An 18,877-nucleotide genomic window follows, 5' to 3' on the forward strand; every position below is an offset into this window, starting at 1 on the left:
AGCACACTGTGGCCCTGCCCCTTTTCAAACCTGTATTGGGAGATCCGCTGTGGGTTTGAAAAGAAACCCGCTTGTGTGAAGGAGCCCTTAGGGTGCATTTACACCCCCCCCCCCCCCCCGCAAGTGCAGATTTTACAGTGTTTGCAGGTATTTTTTGAATAGTATGATTGCCTTGTAGTTGCTGATTTCAGGAATACAGATCCGCAGCATATGCAATGTGTAATATACCCTTTTAATTATAATAAAGGCTCCTATATTATATTTATATTAACATTATTTCAGAGTTATATGACTAAAATGAATGTAAGCATCAACCTAAGAGCAACTAGATTTCAACTAAAACCAGACAATACAGCAATAATATGTAAAGATGAATTCTTCTTCCTAAGGCAAAACTCAGGTTACCACTTAAATTATCAGATTATTGTAGATTCCATGAAAGGTATTTATTATTTTTTTACATTTTCCTCAGCCTGCCTAATAAAATAAACAATTTAACTCCCTTTTCTCTGCTCCGTCATAGCTCGGGTATCAGGACACCCCATTTCTGGCTAAGGCTAGGTTCAGCTCTTTTCATTCACTTGCATGGAGTCCAGTGGAGGGGGGCAATAGTTTTTTTTTTTTTTCTCCCCTAAACTTGACAGAACTGCCAGAGGAGCTCCCCCTAACAGAGCCTGACGGCAGTGTGAACGAGGCCAGTCTACTTTACCAGAGCTGGCCAAAGCTGTAGACGTGACATCACAGCGCCACTCTGCCAATCCATGGCTGCAGCGGTGTCCCGTCTTCCCCAGCGGCACTGCCAGTTCCCTTGTCTGCAGACACTGCGCTCTGCAGCTCAAGGGAAAGCAGTCACCGGCCACAGATGGGGGGGTCCCGATACCAGAGCTACGAGAGAGTGGAGAAAAGGGAGTTAAATTGTTTATTTTATTAGGTAGCTTGAGGACAATAAGAAAATAATTTTACCAGGGAAAACCTCTTTCAAACCACTCTAGGAATGAAGTGTAAATCACCCAAACAGAACCAAAAAACAAACATCCCTAAAAGTTAAGGCTCCACAAACTTTGTGTCAATTTTCTGCCATAAAGAAAAAAAAAATAATTTAAATAAAAAACAACACATCTACATAATTGTGAAAAAAAACATGCAACCGAAATGGAAATTTTAACAAGCCTGACCAAGCCCCCACCAAAGGTCATTCTCTTCTCAATTTAGAACATATGCATGCTCCTCCGAGTCCAGTGTACATGTATATAAAGGGGAGCAAATTAGAAGAGATCGCCTAAGTATATATGCTATTAAAGTGTACCTGTTGCTAACAAAAAACGTTTTATTTAAAGGGGTACTCCACCCCCAGACATCTTATCCCCTATCCAAATGGATAGGGGATAAGATGTCTGATCGCGGGGGTCCCGCCGCTGAGGACCCCCGCAATACAGCACGCAGCACCCACCTGTTACTGCTCCGGAAGTGCTGGAGGGTCTGGGTCCCGACCACGGGAACAGAAGTCCGTGACGTCATGCCCCGTCCCCTCAATGCAAGTGTATGAAGTCACGGACTTCCGTTTCCGGTGGTTGGCACCCAGACCCTCCAGCGCTTCCGGAGCAGAAACAGTTGGGTGCCGCATGCTATATTGCGGGGGTCCCGCCGCTGGGGACCCCCGCAATATAGCATACAAATATAGTATATTTGTAATATACATTGGTTAAAATAAAAAATAAGTGTATATTTTTGCCCCTACACCGAAAGCAAGCCGGGCCCCCTGCACTGATGTCTGTGACAGGCTCCCAACTAACACAGCAGTATGATTGACAAGCCAGAATCCTGCGCAGAGCCCTACTTGTCCCACCTTCCCATAGACACAACACACGGAATAGCTGCAGAGAAAGCATTTGTTCACCCAACAATATACAATTTTTTTTAAACAATGTAAATTACAAATATACATATAATAGTATTTTCTACATTATATGAAAAGTTTTTGTTAATGACAGGTACACTTTAAAGTCTTTGGTGGTTGAAGGGAACCTCTCAGTGAAAATGCAGTGCTTTCTGCTAGGGTCATATTATAGAGCAGGAGGAGCTGCAGAGAAGGATACATACCGTATTTACTCAAGTATAAGCAGAGTTTTTCAGCACGTCCCTGTGCGTCGTCGTCAAGGCAACGTCACTAGTCCGGAGCAGGCCCGGAGCGGAGAAGAGGGCCCCCCAGTGAAAATGGACAGCCCGGAACAACTACCCCTCCCCACCGGATGGTCCCTGCAGCATAGATGGTCCAGACCAGCTCACCCTTCCTTCCCACCGAGGGGAGGCGAGTAGAAAACTAAAAGGGGGGTCTGGATGATGACGAAGGCCGCAGTGGTCTTCAACCTGCAGACCTCCAGAAGTTTCAAAACTACAACTCCCAGCATGCCCGGACAGCCGATAGCTGTCCAGGCATGCTGGGAGTTGTAGTTTTGCAACCTCTGGAGGTCCGCAGGTTGAAGACCACTGATGAAGGGATTGACAAGCGGTGATGATGACGGGGGGGAGAGAGATGATGTATTTCCCACCCTAGGCTTATAGTCGAGTCAATAATTATTATAATTTTTTTTTTCCTGGGTTTTTGGGGTGAAATTAGGGGCCTCGGCTTATACTCGAGTATATACGGCAGTTCTGTGGGGAATGATTTGAGTTGGAGAGCAGCTGACACCTAGAATAGGCTGTGAAGCTGCACACACAGAGCACTAGGGCTTCACAAGCCTATTCTACCCATAACTGTAATGAAAAAGCAGGCTGCTGTATAGTCACAAACAGCACTGTAATCCCTCTGGGAGCCAGCCGAACAGTCGGAGAGGTAAATAAAGCGCACGTTGCAAATTGCTTCCCAAACTTATTGGACGCATGTCTTTTTTCAACCATACTAACTATGTAACTATTACTAGCGATCACAACGGGTCTTAGGAGTGAGACCTGGTGGGATCAAAAGTTGACCTATCTGGGCAACGTGTCAAAAGTTTGACAGTAATTTGTCATTTATTGTTCTAAATTTCTACTTATTCAAGGCTTTGGCAGTGGGTGGTCCTACTAAGAGTGACTATCTTGATAAACATATTTATACAAATAAGCCTGTCAATCATTGATTAGGACCACCCACTGGACTCCTAAGCCCAAAATGAGCAGGGACTGAGATCTCTACATTAATTGTTATAGTGAATCTTCTCAGCTCCCTTTGCTCTGTAACATGATGGCTGCAGAATAGACGGCATTGTCAACGTGACAGGTTAATGGACCATTTTCCCTTAAAAAAATAAAAATAAAGCAGAAAATAAAAATATAGAAAGTTAATGTTCTTAAGCTGTCAAATGACTGAAGGTTTGCATTAAGCACTTGGATTACATCTGTTTTACGTAAAGGGTGACATCCAATACATCCATAAATATGAATCAAAATTTTACATTTCTACAAATCCTAGGTGACAAAAATAGCCAGGTCCAGCAGTTAGAACTACAATGGGCATTGGTTGTCAACCTAGATTGCTAGTTGGCTGACTAATCTTCACACAAGGACAACTGAGGCCCCACTCACACCTCATTTTGGGACAACATCACCAGTATTCATTTAAGGGGTACTCCAGTGAAGTCAACTTATCCCCTATCCGATTGCTAAGACCCCCTGTGATGTCCTATATGGGGCCCAGCAACTCACCCGTCCTTGCAGCGGAGTGGCCCCCACCTTCTGAGACGACCGGTGGCCTGGTGATTGGCTTAGCCGGCGTCACTCACGTTCGTCTCTGAGGGTGGGGCCAAAGTGCTTAGAGGATGGTAGAGTTGCTGGCGCAAGCGGTAGGACCCCCCCCACAATCAGGTCATCCCCTATTCTGTGGATAGAGGATAAGTTGATTTTCCAGAATTACCCCTTCAAGATACCTTTAAAACTGTATTCCAATGTTTATCATGGCTTAACTATGGCAAATCAGGAGAATTAAATATACCAAACACAGTCTCTAGTAGACTATTAAATGGGGTATAAAAAATAAACAAGTGATACTCATCTGCCCCAATATCCCCCCACAGAGCCCCTGATTCCCACTTCCTGGTTTAACTGCCCCACTCAACTAATCCCTGGTGGGGACAGAACATAGTCTCAGCAGGCAATTTCTACAGGGACAACCAGTCACAAGAACCAGGGGTGTTGGCATGGGATCAGGGCAGGCAAGTATCACCTATTTTTTCTTTACAGCACCGGTCACATATAAGAAATCTTTACCCTTAGACAACCCCATTGAGGTGTATAGGTGCACAGTGAGTACGCCACAGTATACATCGGAATCACATGTCCTATCAATCTGACAAGCGTCAGACACATTAAACAAAGACCCCAAGAGTAAGAGAGATAAAAAGCCACAGCAGACAAAGCAGGGACTGGTTGTCCACTGCGACCAATCAGATGGCTTCTTTCACTTTCTAACCTGCATTCCAGAAATGAAAGCTGTCATGTGATTGGCCAAGGTAAGAAACAGTTTAGCCATTGGCTGCGGGGCACAGCTGACCGAGTCAGGTATACAGCCGTGAATATCATGTATGTCTCACCTTCTTGAGGGAGGAGACCAGCAGATTCCTCCACTTTGGGGCATTCTCTTCACTGAAGAAGTCGTACTGGAGCTGGGGCGCCTGCATGACTGTGCTGTGCGGTGTAACCCTGCAGTGTCACACGTCCCCAGATACAAGATCCCTTGAAGAGGAGGCAGCGGCGGCCAGTATTAAGGCAGACGATCGGCCATTCGGGGGGCGCCCCTCAGTGGGGGCAGCATATGGAGAGACGCGGCGCCCCTGTGCGGCGGGGACGAGGGGGGCGGCCGCCTGGACATATATGACAGCTGGGGGTCCACATGCAGCCAGTGCGGGAGGCAGGCACCGATCCGTCACCCCACTAGCGCTCCGGGTGTCAGGGCACACAGGAGGCCGCGGCTGCCGATCCGGGGCGCCGTGACAGCGCGAACCACAATCGAATCACCCGCAGCTCATCCCCGCCCCGGTGCATGCACGGCGTGACGGGTGACAACGGGCGTCACAAGGAGATCTCAGTACCCTCGGCCGTGTGATCGGAGACACCCCGGCTCCCCTCCCTCCTGTCTGCCCCCTCCGCCGCCCAGGCCGCCCTCACTCTCCGATGGACAGCAGTAGCAGGAGGCGCCGAGGGTGTCGCAGGAAGTCTCGGGTGCGTCACTCAGCTGTTGTTATTATTATTATTGTTGTTGTTGTTTATTTTCCCCCCTGCGTTCTCTCCCGACAGTTGCGCTCAGCGGCCGTTGGAAGAGGCTCGCACCGCGCCTGCGCGCTGCTGGGAGGACAGAAGGGCTGCCTGCCGTTATCACGTGATTAGCGTGTCTGGCCACGCCCCCGTTCCCTGCCCCAGCGACATCACGTTGTTTTTTTTTTTTGTTTTTTTTCTTGCAACTTTATTAGTATTACGGCATACATAACATCACTGATTGGCTTATTATTAGGAATGATTCTAGTGTTATTATAGGCAGCCTAATGAAAGTCCCTGAAAAAGGCAGATATTACGGAAAATGATGGAAAAGTAAAATAAATAGCCCTGGCACCAGGAAGAAGACCAGACAGACGAGGCTGAAGTTGGGTTCTTATTCGGTCAGCTTCTCCACATCGCAAGACCTAAATATGTACCACCCCTGAGGAAGTCACCCACGTGGTCTTCTGAGTGGGAACCTACCTGTGATGAGTATTTGACTGTTACTTTTGTCTTCTGGTATCTCTGCATGAATATATATAATACATATATATATATATATATATATATATAAAAATAATATATATATATATATATACCGTATATATGTTTTGGTTTTGGTTTTTTTTTTGGGGGGGGTTGGGGGTGGTCGTATATAGCTTACTTTTCACACAGGGTTACCAGTGCCAGGGTTTGTTTTATATTGGAAGTCTCTTTGGGGGGGGGTAACTTGTTGATTATAACTATCATATTACATTAATTGCTTATTTTTTAGAGACACAATATTTGTTTTCATCTTCATTTCAGAACCAGTGGAGGTACTCAATTATTTCAGATAGAAGGTGGGTGCCCGCTGGAGGGTGGGTCTTTTTGGCCTCCAACACTTTTAGGGTTACCCATATTATTTGTTGTGGTTTTATATGTATGTCCATGTATATACTTCTGACATCTCTTGATATGTGTATGCTTCATAAAATAAATGATTTTGTGTATTTTTGCTCTATTACTGCCTTTTTTTTGTGTGCTGTTTTTTAATGAGATGCTTCCTTTTTATTTTAGTTTTGTCTAAATATGTAGAATGACTTGTCTGCGACTTCTTGTTGCGCCACTTTATCACTTGGCTGTTAACAAAATAGCCACATCGCAGAGAAGTCGCAAGAACGTCATTTACATTGAGGTCAATGGTGGCAAAGCAGATACCACTGAAGTGCAAAGCTGTATAATCTATGGATCGCGCAGCCAAAAGTCACCATGTATCCCTAGTTTTATTTTGTATAGCATATACCAGTATTTCCCAATCAGTGTGCCTCCAGCTGTTGCAAAACTACAACTCCCAGCATGCCCGCAGTATACTTTTTGTTTTTTTTACTGGATCCAGTTCAAAGGAGTACAACATAAGACTGCACTATACCATCCAGCAAAGCTTGACAGATACTACCTGAAAGGAGGCCAAACACTGACACTGTATGCACCAGAGCATAAATGAAAGGAGTAATTTACTAATCCTTTATCCACAGGATAGGGGATAAGTAGCTGATCTCTGGGGGGTCTGAACGATGCGGTGCTCTCTGTGAGGAGCGCGTGTCGTCTACCAGTAGACAGGACGTGCTCTATTCATTTCTATAGGAGCCCCAATGATGCCCAAGTGCTGTACTTGGGTCCTTTCAGCGCTCCCATACAAATGAATGGAGCCCGCACTCCTCACTGAGGGCCGGGTCCTGTCCCGCTGATGGCGGGGGGGCCCCCTGCGATTAACTACTTATCCCCTATCCTGTGGATAGGGGATAAGTTAATTGTTTAGTTTTTATCACTGGAGATCTCCTTTAAAGGAGTACTCCTGCTAAATGTATTTTGTTTATCTTATATGCCTGGGCTGCATTTATTAAAATAATAAACTTTAAATAACTTTCTGCCGTTTTCCTGCTACCGCTGATATCAGTCTCCTGTCCTCCAGCCCCAGTCTTCTTCCTTTTTTGGGGGGCCTGTCACGTAACACTGTACTGAGCCTGTCACGTAACACTGTACTGAGCCTGTCCGTAACACTGTACTGAGCCTGTCATGTAACACTGTACTGAGCCTGTCCGTAACACTGTACTGAGCCTGTCACGTAACCCTGTACTGAGCCTGTCCGTAACACTGTACTGAGCCTGTCATGTAACACTGTACTGAGCCTGTCCGTAACACTGTACTGAGCCTGTCCGTAACACTGTACTGAGCCTGTCACGTAACCCTGTACTGAGCCTGTCCGTAACACTGTACTGAGCCTGTCACGTAACACTGTACTGAGCCTGTCCGTAACACTGTACTGAGCCTGTCCGTAACACTGTACTGAGCCTGTCATGTAACACTGTACTGAGCCTGTCCGTAACACTGTACTGAGCCTGTCACGTAACCCTGTACTGAGCCTGTCACGTAACCCTGTACTGAGCCTGTCACGTAACCCTGTACTGAGCCTGTCCGTAACCCTGTACTGAGCCTGTCCGTAACACTGTACTGAGCCTGTCACGTAACTCTGTACTGAGCCTGTCACGTAACTCTGTACTGAGCCTGTCCGTAACACTGTACTGAGCTTATCAGTTTGCTTCTTTCATTTTTAAAGAGGCCTGTGAAAAATAAAAGAAGCAATCTCACTGGTTGCTATGGGCAACTGCACCACTCTTTCCCTGCACAGGTTTTGATAAATCTCTTTCTTTATGTTTAAAAATGAGACTAATAAACAGTGTTTGAATGTCTCAGGCTCAAGTTTTTAAGTCCAGATTTTCACCCTTATTTTCAGCAATTTTTTGCATAAGGATATGTTCCCATCCATGAGCAACTATTTCTGTGTATTTCACAAAAATTGAGAGCACTGTGTTTTCTGTTGTAAGCATTGATAAATTCCCCCCTGTGTGTACATAGCCTTAGGGTCTATTGACACGGTGGAATTTCCGCTGGCAGAATTCGCCTGAAATGAAAGCCCAATACACTTCTATGGGATTCGGCACTCCCGTTGACACTTTGGAAATCCCACTATTCCGCGAGCAGGATTTCCGAAGTGTCAATGGGAGTGCGGAATCCCATAGAAGTGTATTGGGCTTTCATTTCAGGCGGAATTCTGCTGGTAGAAATTCCGCCGTGTGAATAGACCCTTAGGATAGATTCACACTGTGGAATTTCTGGGAAGAATTTCTGCCAGAGATCAAGCCGGCGGCACTAGGACCGCTTTGACCATATTGCCGTTCCCATAGATGGCAATGCATTTCTGAGCAGATCTCTCAAAAGATCCACCCAGAAATACATTGCAGTCTATGGGGGCAGCAATGCAGTGTGCTCGGTCCTAGCGCCACCAGCTCGATCTCCGGCCGAAATTCTGCCCAGAAATTCTGTAGTGTGAACCCAGCTGGGTTCCCACCTCAATGGTAGCTCAGTTGGATGCCTCCATAGCAAGTTGAAGGCTAAGTTGTTATGCAAAAACTCCCCCCGAAAAAAAAACAAAAAATGCACAAACTTCCATACAGCGCTTTTTTCCGCAACAGCAGATGTCAGCTAAAAGTCAATAGGGTTTGACTTTTAGCCGTTTTTCTGCAGTTTTGGCCTCAGTGACAGTTTTCCCAAATTGCAACATGCTGAGACTAGGGTGTTTTTGCTGAAAAAAATGTCCATAGTTTTAGCATGTACGGAGGTAAGTAGTGATGTATAGCGCAGCGCTGTATACTGTCCCTGCTCCTACTGAAGATGCAGGGCACCCAGCTCATAAAGGAGGTGAGTAGTAGGAGTCAGCTCAGCAAAGGGTTACAGTAAAGCAGGAATCTATAAAGATTGCTGGATTACTGAATATTCTTGCTGCGCAGGAGACATCCAGTGTATAACTCCTGCGGGCCCAGCTTAGCCCCAGTAGGAGCAGGGACAGTATACAGAGCTGCGCTATACATCACTACTTGCCTCTGTACATGCTAAAACTATGGAATTTGATTACAGCAAAAACACCCTAGAGTGGTACCCTGAAGGCATAAAAAAAATAAAAAATACTGCCACAGGGTTAAAAAAAAAGGGCATTTCCACACGTTGAAAAATGTGTGAAGGAATGCCTGCAGAAATAAATAAATAGAAAAAGGTAACTGCAGTTTTTGTGTATTTTATTGTTCTGGCGTTTGTTTTTTTCTTTTTCAGGCCAAAAAAACACCAGAAAAAAACGTGCTGCACTGTTTTGTCTGGTAAAATGCCGGACCCCATACCAGAAACCCTGCTGACAACATTGTCAGTGGGGTCCAGCAAGCGCTGTTCATGTCCAGTGTGTAAGGGATTTGACAACACTGGATTGTTTGTTTGTTTGTACAGAGGACAGTTCTGCTGTTACTTTCTGAAGTGCAGTTTTACTATTTTAACAGTAGCGGTACTGCTGCAGAGGATCTTTGTGACATGAGGCATTATCCTGCTGTAAGTAGCCATCAAAAGACAAGTACAGTGTGGTCATAAAGGGATGGACATGGTCAACAAAACTCAGGTAGGCTTTCACATTTAAACGGTGCTCAATTGGTATTAAGGGGCCCAAAGTGTGTCAAGAACATGTCCCCAAAAGCATACTGGGATGTTAGCATTAACCTCTTAAGGACACAGGGTGTTTTTCATTTTTGCACTTTCATTTTTTTCCACCTCACCTTCAAAAAATCATAACCCTTTTAATTTTCCACCTACAGACCTATATGAGGGCTTGTTTTTTGCAACACCAATTGTACTTGGTAATCACAACAATCGTTTCACCACAAAATCTATGGCAAAACCAAAAAAAAATTATTTGTGGGGGAAAATAAAATAAAATACGCCAGTTTTGGGGGCTTACGATTCTATGCAGTACACTTTTCGGTAAAAATTACACCTTATCTTTATTCTGTAGGTCCATACGTTTAAAATGATATCAAACTCATATAGGTTTTATTTTGTTTTACTTCTTTTAAAGGGTAGCTCCCACCATCACATTTTTTCTTTTTTCTGTCCCTGCCTATTACCCATCTATCCCTAACCCCCTCCCTGCCTTAAATCTTTTTTTTTTTTACATATTAAAAATGACTTTTTGTCTGTCTGGTAGTGTGCTCACTGCCAGGTAGACTTCCCCAGCAGGCACCACGTCACTGATGCCTACTGGGGCCGACACTTCCGCCCTTACTTCATCTATACAGGGTGCCTCCAGCTGTTTCCCCACTGCAACTCCCAGCTTGCCCTGACATCTATTGGCTGTCAGGGCATGCTGGGAGTTGTAGTGGGGAAACAACTGGAGGCACCCTGTATAGGTGAACACCGGATCTGTGATGGCCGCACATACCGCTCCCCGTCCGTCGGGCCGCTCAACTCACTCCCCCTCCCCCTTAGTTCACCCATTCAGAGTTCCCCCTCCCCGCCGCGCAGCCCGCAACCCCCCCCCCCCCTAGCATAATACTTTACCTTGTCCCCGAGAGCCTGCGTGCATCCACTTCCTTCAAAGCGATCACTCCCGCCTGTCTGATTGACAGGCGGGAGCGAGCACCGGAGTGACTGAATTTCAACTCATTGCCAGGCTTTAATGAGTCGAAAATCTGTAGTGACGTCACTGCCGAATGCATTCAGCCACTAGGAGGGCGACCCCTAGTGGCCGAATGCAAAAGTGATTTTAAACTGGTTTAAAATCACTTTTTTAAATTAAAGTATATTAGAGATATGTTGTAGTACTTAAGTTCTACAACATATCAATTTCATGACAGTGCCCATTTAAAAAATTATTATTTTTTCGTATGAAAATTAGCATGTTTAAAAATGTCCTCTTCTGACCCCTATAACTTTTTTATTTTTCCATATACGGGGCTATTCAAGGGCTTATTTTTTTGCACCATGGTCTGTAATTTTTATCGGTACCATTTTTGTTTTGATGGGACTTTTCGATCACTTTTTATACATTTTTTAGGGTATACAAAGATCCGCAATTCTGGACTTTAGTATTTTTTTACGCATACGCCATTGACCATGCGGTTTAATTAACATTATATTTTTATAGTTCAGACATTTATGCACACGGCAATACCACATATGTTTCATATGTTTATGTTTTTTTGTTTACATATATTTTTTTTTAGGGGTGTGATTCAAACTTTTATTAGGGAAGGGGTTAAATCACATTTGTTAACAATTTTTTTTTTTTTACACTATTTTTTTAGTCCCCATAGGAGACTATTACATGCAATCATTAGATTGCATACAATGTTCAATGGTATGCCATAGTCATAGCCATGCTGAAGCGTCCTGGAGCAGCAGAAGACTGATCTGATGGTGAGGAGGCAGGTAAGGGCCCTCCCGCCATCCTCTCAGCTGATCGGGACATCACAATTTCCCTGCAATGATCCCTATCAGCTCTGCTGAGCTACCGGCATTGCATTTTTGACATTTTAGATGCCGCAATCAACTTTGATTGCGGCGTCTAAAGGGTTAATGCCGGGCATCGGCCCAATCGCCGGGGTCCGGCATTAGCCGCAGGTCCTGGCTGGGACCGAAAGGATATGGAGCGAGCTCAGCTCCTGAGCTCGCTTCATAGACCTGTCGCGCGGCCGCACCGTATATATATATATATATATATATATATATATATATATATATATATTTAGTATGGTGCTGGTCGTTAAGGGATTAAAGTTGCAGTTGTTCTACTGTATTACTGTTGCACACTATTTCGTGGGGTATTCTGGGAATAACACACTTGTTTTTATTTGGCATGGGGTGCTGTAAAAATAAAAAAAGAAGCCACACTCACCAGGGGCATACCTAGAGCATTTGGCACCCGGGGCAGACCCTTTGTTTGGCACCCCCCACCCGCAGCCCCCCCCCCCTTAAATTACACCCCCACTCCCCCTTAATTACACCCCCCTCCCTCCCCTCCCCCCAGGGGTGGACTGACAACACTCGGGGCCCTCGGACCAAAAAAAGCAAGGGCCCTTGCTAGGCTCTGCAGCTTGTCAATCTTCTGCCACACTCCTATTCCACCCAAATCCCACACACACAATAAACTAAAATTTATATATGTAAGAAACACTTTAACGTAGGTAAATTTCCATGACCAATAATACTGGTATACAAGGAGTAAATATATACCACCACTCAATAACTGGATAATACCGCCATACTGTACTTAATAAAACCACCATACACAGACCACTATACTATAAAGGATCTGTATACAATATCAGTGATTATATACAGGACCATATGGCGGTAGATATCAGCTGCACACAGGATCTGTACACCATATAAGTGATTGCAGTTACATTTTGGGACTCACAATTACGTATTTTCTGATCAGCGGCATCCTCTTTCCTTTTCTTCTCCATCTGGATAAGACCGCCATGTGGATCTCTTAACATCTGCAGGAAAAACATGTTAGACTCTGCATTTTTTCAGTGCTCTCCTCTCCTCTACAATCTTTCCATCTATAGACCCACAAACTGTAATAATGCCCTCCTTGGTGTCCTGCACAGTAAAAGGGCATTTAGGTAGGTAGCCAGGTAAATAGGTAACTAGGTAGGTAGATCAGGAAGGCAGATATGTAGGTAGGTGACATGTTAGGTAGGTAGGCGGCTAGCTAGGTAATTAGGCAGCCATGTATGAAGGACAGGTATGTACATAGTTAGGTAGCTAGGTATGTAGGTTAGTAGTTAGGCATCCAGGTATAAAGTTAGGTAGCCCCCCCTTCCCTGTAGGTATAGGCAGCAGAGTTAACCCCTCCCCTTCCCTGTAGGTATAGGCAGCAGAGTTAACCCCCCTCCCCCAAAGGTATAGGCAGCAGAGTTAGCCCCCCACCCTTTCCCATAGGTATAGGCAGCAGAGTTAAAACCCCTTCCCAATAAGTATAGGAACAGTTAACCCCCCTTTCTCTTTAGGTATAGGCAGCAGAGTCCCCCCACCCCCTTTCCCCATACGTATAGGCAAAATTACACCCCCCCTCCTCCTTTCCCCATAGGTATAGGCAGAGTTCCCCCCTCTTCCCCATTGGTATAGGCAGAGTTACCACCCTCCATCTTCCCCATTGGTATAGGCAGAGTTACCCCCCCCCCTTTCCCCATATGTATAGGCAGAGTTATTGGCCCCCTCTTTCCCATAGGTATAAGCAGGTACACCATCCCCTCTTTCCCATAGGTATATGCAGTGTTACCCCCCCCTTTCCCATAGGTATATGCAGTTACCCCCCCTCTTTCCCATAGGTATATGATGTTACCCCCCCCCCCCTCTTCCCCATAGGTATATGCAGAGTAACCCCCCCTCCCCCTCTTTCCCATAGGTATATGTAGTTACACTCCCCCCTCTTTCCCATAGGTATATGCAGTTACCCCCCCTCTTTCCCATAGGTATATGCAGTTACATCCCCCCTCTTTCCCATAGGTATATGCAGAATTACACCCCCCCCCCCTTTTCCCCATAGGTATATGCAGTTACCCCCTCCCCCTCTTTCCCATAGGTATATGCAGTTACACCCCCCCTCTTCCCCATAGGTATATGCAGAGTAACCCCCCCCTCCCCTCTACTCCCCATAGGTATATGCAGAGTAACCCCCCCTACCCCCCTCTTCCCCATAGGTATATGTAGAGTAACCCCCCCCCCCTCTTCCCCATAGGTATATGCAGAGTAACCCCCCCCCATCTTCCCCATAGGTATATGCAGAGTAACTCCCCCCCATCTTCCCCATAGGTATATGCAGACTAACCCCCCCTCTTTCCCATAGGTGTATGCAGAGTTGAGAAAAAAAAAAGGATGCTCACCTGATGTCCCACGCAGCGATCTCCTCAGCAGCAGGGGCCCTCCACAGTACAGGCGCCGGATGAGTGAAGTCACCGGCGCCTGAACTGCGTGGGGGCGGAGGTCACGTCTCCTCTGTGTAAGCTGCAAATGCGGCTCACACAGAGGGGACGCCTTCTCCTGTATGTGCGTGCATCGCGCATACAGGAGAAGGCACCGCTGTCTGCTGGGTATCTGGGACGAGTGTCCCTGACCTCAGTAGCGGCGGCGGGTAAGTCCGCCCCTTGCACCCCCCTTGTGAGTGGCACCCGGGGCAGGCCGCCCCCCCCCCCCCCCCCCCTTGGTACACCACTGACACTCACTGTACCCAATTTTCCGCAGCTGCTTTGATGGACTCCGGTCCCCACTACTCCTGGCTGCTTTCTGGCTAAATACATGCGCAGCCAGTGCTCTGTTTATTCTCTATTGGACTTCCAAACATTGCTGAGCTCAGTGCACCGCGATGTTTGGAAGCCCCATAGAGAATGAATGGATTGGCGGCTGCACATGTGAGGTGCACTCTGTTCGTTCCGGTGGACGTCTCACTTGCATATAGGGGATTAGTACTAGGCTTTCGAATGAGAACAACTATTGCTTACAGGGCTGCCATCAGAAATTCCAGGGCCCCTTACACAGCTCAAAGCCTGGTCCCCCCCCTTGGCACACACTGGATATTATTATAGTATTGGGCTCAGAAACATATCACTCCTGCAGTGACTAAATAGTACCATCATACTGTAAGAAAATAAAACCACAATACATACACAGACCAGTATCACTAATAACACCACTATACAAGGGACATATAATTGCACCACACCATCACCACTACCATTACCACTGATATATTGTTATTGGTTAAAAACCACTGTACAAAAACCAATACCCCTCTAATTGTAGGGTCACACACAGCGCATCCGCAGCATATTCTGATGCGCTGCCGACAGTCACAGAGCGACTGCAGAGTGAGCTCCCTGCTGTGGCGGGTAGCACTGTGTGTCAACCCGTGACTACCGACGGGAAACCTGCAGCTACGAGCGGACACACAGAGCTACAGGAAGCATGCTCTGTAACTGTCAGCGGCGCATCCGCAACATTACATATGCTGTGGATGCGCTGTAAGTGGCCCTACCCATAAATTGACCGTAAAGAATATCACCAGCTGTACACAGATGCTGCAGACTGTATACGTGATTACAGGTACATACTCACAGGGGGCATCTTCTCTGTTCAGAGTCGTTCACTTTTCTCTTTCTTCTCCATCTGTCCTGGGTCATCATGAAGAAGTCTCCCGACCACAACTCGTCTCCACTGAATCTGTCAGACAAACATTTTAGGCTTCTCGCTACAGCAAAATCCTCACCTTTATACAAACCCTCTATAGACAGGCCCCACTGTCTCCATATAGTATTAGGCCCCATTACATTGCTCCCATATAGCGTTAGCCTCTCTCATATTGCCTCCTGAGTAGCAGGCCCCCTCACATTACCCCCATAAAGTATACATTGCCCCCATAGATTCTTATGCCCCCTTACAATGCCCCCATAGATTCTTATGCCCCCTTACAATGCCCTATAGATTCTTATGCCCCCTTACATTGCCCCCATAGATTCTTATGCCCCCTTACATTGTCCCCATAGATTCTTATGCCCCCTTACATTGTCCCCATAGATTATGCCCCCTTACATTGCAGCCATAGATTATGCCCCCTTATATTGCCCCCATAGATTTGTATGCCCCATTACATTGCCCCATAGATTATGCCCCATTACATTGCCCCATAGATTATGCCCCCTTATATTGCCCCCATAGATTTTTATGCCCCATTACATTGCCCCCATAGATTATGCCCCATTACATTGCCCCCATAGATTATGCCCCATTACATTGCCCCCATAGATTATGCCCCATTACATTGCCCCCATAGATTATGCCTCTTTACATTGCCCCCATAGATTATGCCCCATTACATTGCCCCCATAGATTATGCCTCATTACATTGCCCCCATAGATTATGCCCCATTACATTGCCCCCATAGATTATGCCCCCTTACATTGCCCCCGTAGATTATGCCCCATTACATTGCCCCCATAGATTATGCCCCATTACATTGCCCCCATAGATTATGCCCCATTACATTGCCCCCATAGATTATGCCTCATTACATTGCCCCCATAGATTATGCCTCTTTACATTGCCCCCATAGATTATGCCCCATTACATTGCCCCCATAGATTATGCCTCATTACATTGCCCCCATAGATTATGCCCCATTACATTGCCCCCATAGATTATGCCTCTTTACATTGCCCCCATAGATTATGCCCCCTTACATTGCCCCCATAGATTATGCCTCTTTACATTGCCCCCATAGATTATGCCCCCTTACATTGCCCCATAGAATAGGAAAAAAAACAACAACACTCACCTCTCCTTCGTTCCCTCGCAGCTCCTGTTGTTCATCTTCTGTTTCAGATTCCTGTGTGGACAGTGTCATTAGGAGCCGCTGCCGCACAGGAAACCCGGGCTAAAGTGACAGGGCAGAGATGCTGGCTCCTTCCTGTCACGTTGGCCGCCGCCGCGGCACTCGTTCAATGCTATGTGCATCTTAAAGGCGCACTCGGTGTTGAAAGTTGCAGCTGCTCGGGAATTCATGACAGGTGTCCCAGATCCCCTGGCGGCCTCCCCTTCACCTGCGGGCCCGGTCGCAGGGGTTGCGGCGGGGCCCGCAGTTAAAGGGTCCGGTTACTCCACTGCAGGGACCATGCCACCACAGTTCCTAGCATGGGAGTTACCGACAGGGTGCAGCCATAGGTCTCCGGGTCCCTGGGGACCCAAGCCCCTTACTGGGGTACCAGCTGTACCCCCTGATGGCAGCCTTGATTGCTTACAACATAGATTGGGGAAGGCAACACTTGCAACAATGTGGTAAAAGCAATGCCTTATAATGCTTATAAACTTTACTGGGCAAACCATCCACAGCAGGCACTTCTTATTAGAGGTGCCTTTAAGTGCTTATTCTAGTTTCTTAATTGTAAGGGAGGAATCCAACAAATTGCCCAGGTTAGAGGTCAACGACGGCAGGGAAACAGCATTAACTTAGGAAACAATTTCTGAATCAGGACAGCATGACATCCAAAATTCCCCAGTCATCAGTGACCTCCGCATTGGAAAAATTCAATGTGTGCCATAGTTTGTTGGGTCCTAGCAATAGTAGCTAGCAATCTACATGTCACAACTTGCGCTCCGGCCAGACACGCTGGCCGTGAGCGGTCCTCTTTTGTCTCTTCTCCAGCCGGCGGAGCATGGATTCGCAGCGCGGGATGCGCCCGCATGCGAGTCCCATCCCGCCTCTCACCTCCGTGCTCTCCTGCTTCCCCGTCCTTCCTCAGCACCGGCACGTGTGCTCCCGCCTCCTAGGGCGCGTGCTCGCTGGAGCTCTAAGATTTAAAGGGCCAGTGTGCCCGTAATTATGTTTTGCACCGTCACCTTTTTTTTTTTTTATAAATACCTGCACCTCCCACACACCCCTGCCAGATCTTTGTTGCCCTAGTGCCAAGAGAAAGGGTATTGTGTTACCATGCCGTGTTCCAGACCCTTTAATTCTGTGACCAGACCTTGCTCCTTGCCGCCTGCCTATAGACCTCCTGCTACGTTCCTGTCTACGCACCTGTGCCTCCAGCCCTGACCTCCTGCTATCCAGACCACGTCTTGCCTAATCCCTCCTGTGCCTCGCATCACCTCAGCCACCTGTGTGGTCGAGTCGTGCCAGGGGTAGCGACCTGGGTGCCGCCTGCGGCAGCAAGACCATCCCGATTCCGCTTCCTGGCACGGCCCAAGTCATCTGCCACACAGGTCCGGCGGATCCACTACCTCCTGAGTGTCCTGCCTACTGCCGTGAGTCTTTACACTACCCCTACGTTCCTCACTTTCAAAATATCTCTTTTAACAAGTATTTAACTAGAAGTATTTATTCTCAGCCATAGATTCCAAATGTAATTTATAATCCTGCTGAACTACCTACCTACCGTAATATACTTAGATTCCATGTCCAGCACTTTTTTTTTTGCTGCAATCCAGCCTTCTTTTTGCTTGTACAGGCCTTTTCAATGCTAATATCCCTAATCAGAAGGCCCCATAGAAAGGCTCTGCAAGAGTCCCAAACCACAGATACAGGAGCCGTACCAGCATTGACAATCAGGAACTCAGTGAGCTCAGCAGAGACTATTTTAGTAGTAGTAGTAGAAGTAGTAGTAGTAGTAGAAAATATCGGCAACCAAAATGAATTTAGACACCATAAGGGCTGTGGTGCCTCTACATCATACGCCAATCTAAACTGGACCTGCAAAGGAGAGTGATCTGAGATGCTCCTTGCCAGATATTCAACCCTTGTCATGTACACCAACATAGCGGCATTGCACACTACCAAGTGAATACAAGAGGGGAACCCATGAAAGTCAGAGTAACAAATGAACTGTCTACAAGCTGGATTGCGATGTCTACACAGATCAGTATACACTACCTCATGCAGAAATGTATAAAACCCAGGAAGCATTGAAGCAGGAGGAGCCCTGGTACTCTAAAACTTGTCTAGTAAGAGGTCAAGAAAATTATTAAAATGCCCACACAGCAGCACTGGGACATCAGGAAACATAGAAAACAGTAAAGACATGGTACAGGACCGCACCATTATATGGAGGTTGGACATAGATACCTATCAGAATAAGAGGTCAGTGAGACACTTCACAACATAAACAAACAATGCGACCATCTGGGTCAACAGAGGTTTGTAGGGGCAAAAAAGAATTATACTTATGAACTAAAAGGCTAACTCGTCTAGCATAAGAGGGGAATGTGGAGTGGTATGAGTGGCCAACC

At 46.5% G+C, this 18,877-nt stretch overlaps 2 protein-coding genes across 6 annotated transcripts in view; one reads left to right on the top strand and one right to left on the bottom strand.

Annotated features, from left to right (window-relative positions):
• SOS1 (SOS Ras/Rac guanine nucleotide exchange factor 1) overlaps positions 1-4,706 on the bottom strand; it is a 125,411-nt gene extending 120,705 nt beyond the window's left edge. The window contains exon 1 of the mRNA XM_056567469.1: positions 4,569-4,706. Coding sequence (XP_056423444.1) covers positions 4,569-4,655 — 87 coding nt within the window. The 5' untranslated portion in view covers positions 4,656-4,706. The remainder of the gene's footprint in view (positions 1-4,568) is intronic.
• A 350-nt stretch (positions 4,707-5,056) lies between these two features.
• RDH13 (retinol dehydrogenase 13) overlaps positions 5,057-18,877 on the top strand; it is a 68,275-nt gene continuing 54,454 nt past the window's right edge. Inside the window, exons 1-3 of one of the 5 annotated variants that reach the window (XM_056567472.1) lie at positions 5,059-5,196; positions 5,509-5,721; positions 9,379-9,712. The gene's annotated coding sequence lies outside the window, so the exon portion shown is untranslated. Of the gene's footprint in view, positions 5,197-5,508; positions 5,722-9,378; positions 9,713-18,877 lie in introns of those variants that run through there. The other 4 variants (XM_056567473.1, XM_056567474.1, XM_056567478.1 and 1 more) reach the window with 4 other exon arrangements.

This window comes from Hyla sarda, chromosome 3 (genome assembly GCF_029499605.1).
Source record: "Hyla sarda isolate aHylSar1 chromosome 3, aHylSar1.hap1, whole genome shotgun sequence".
In the NCBI taxonomy this organism is placed as follows: Eukaryota; Metazoa; Chordata; class Amphibia; order Anura; family Hylidae; genus Hyla; species Hyla sarda.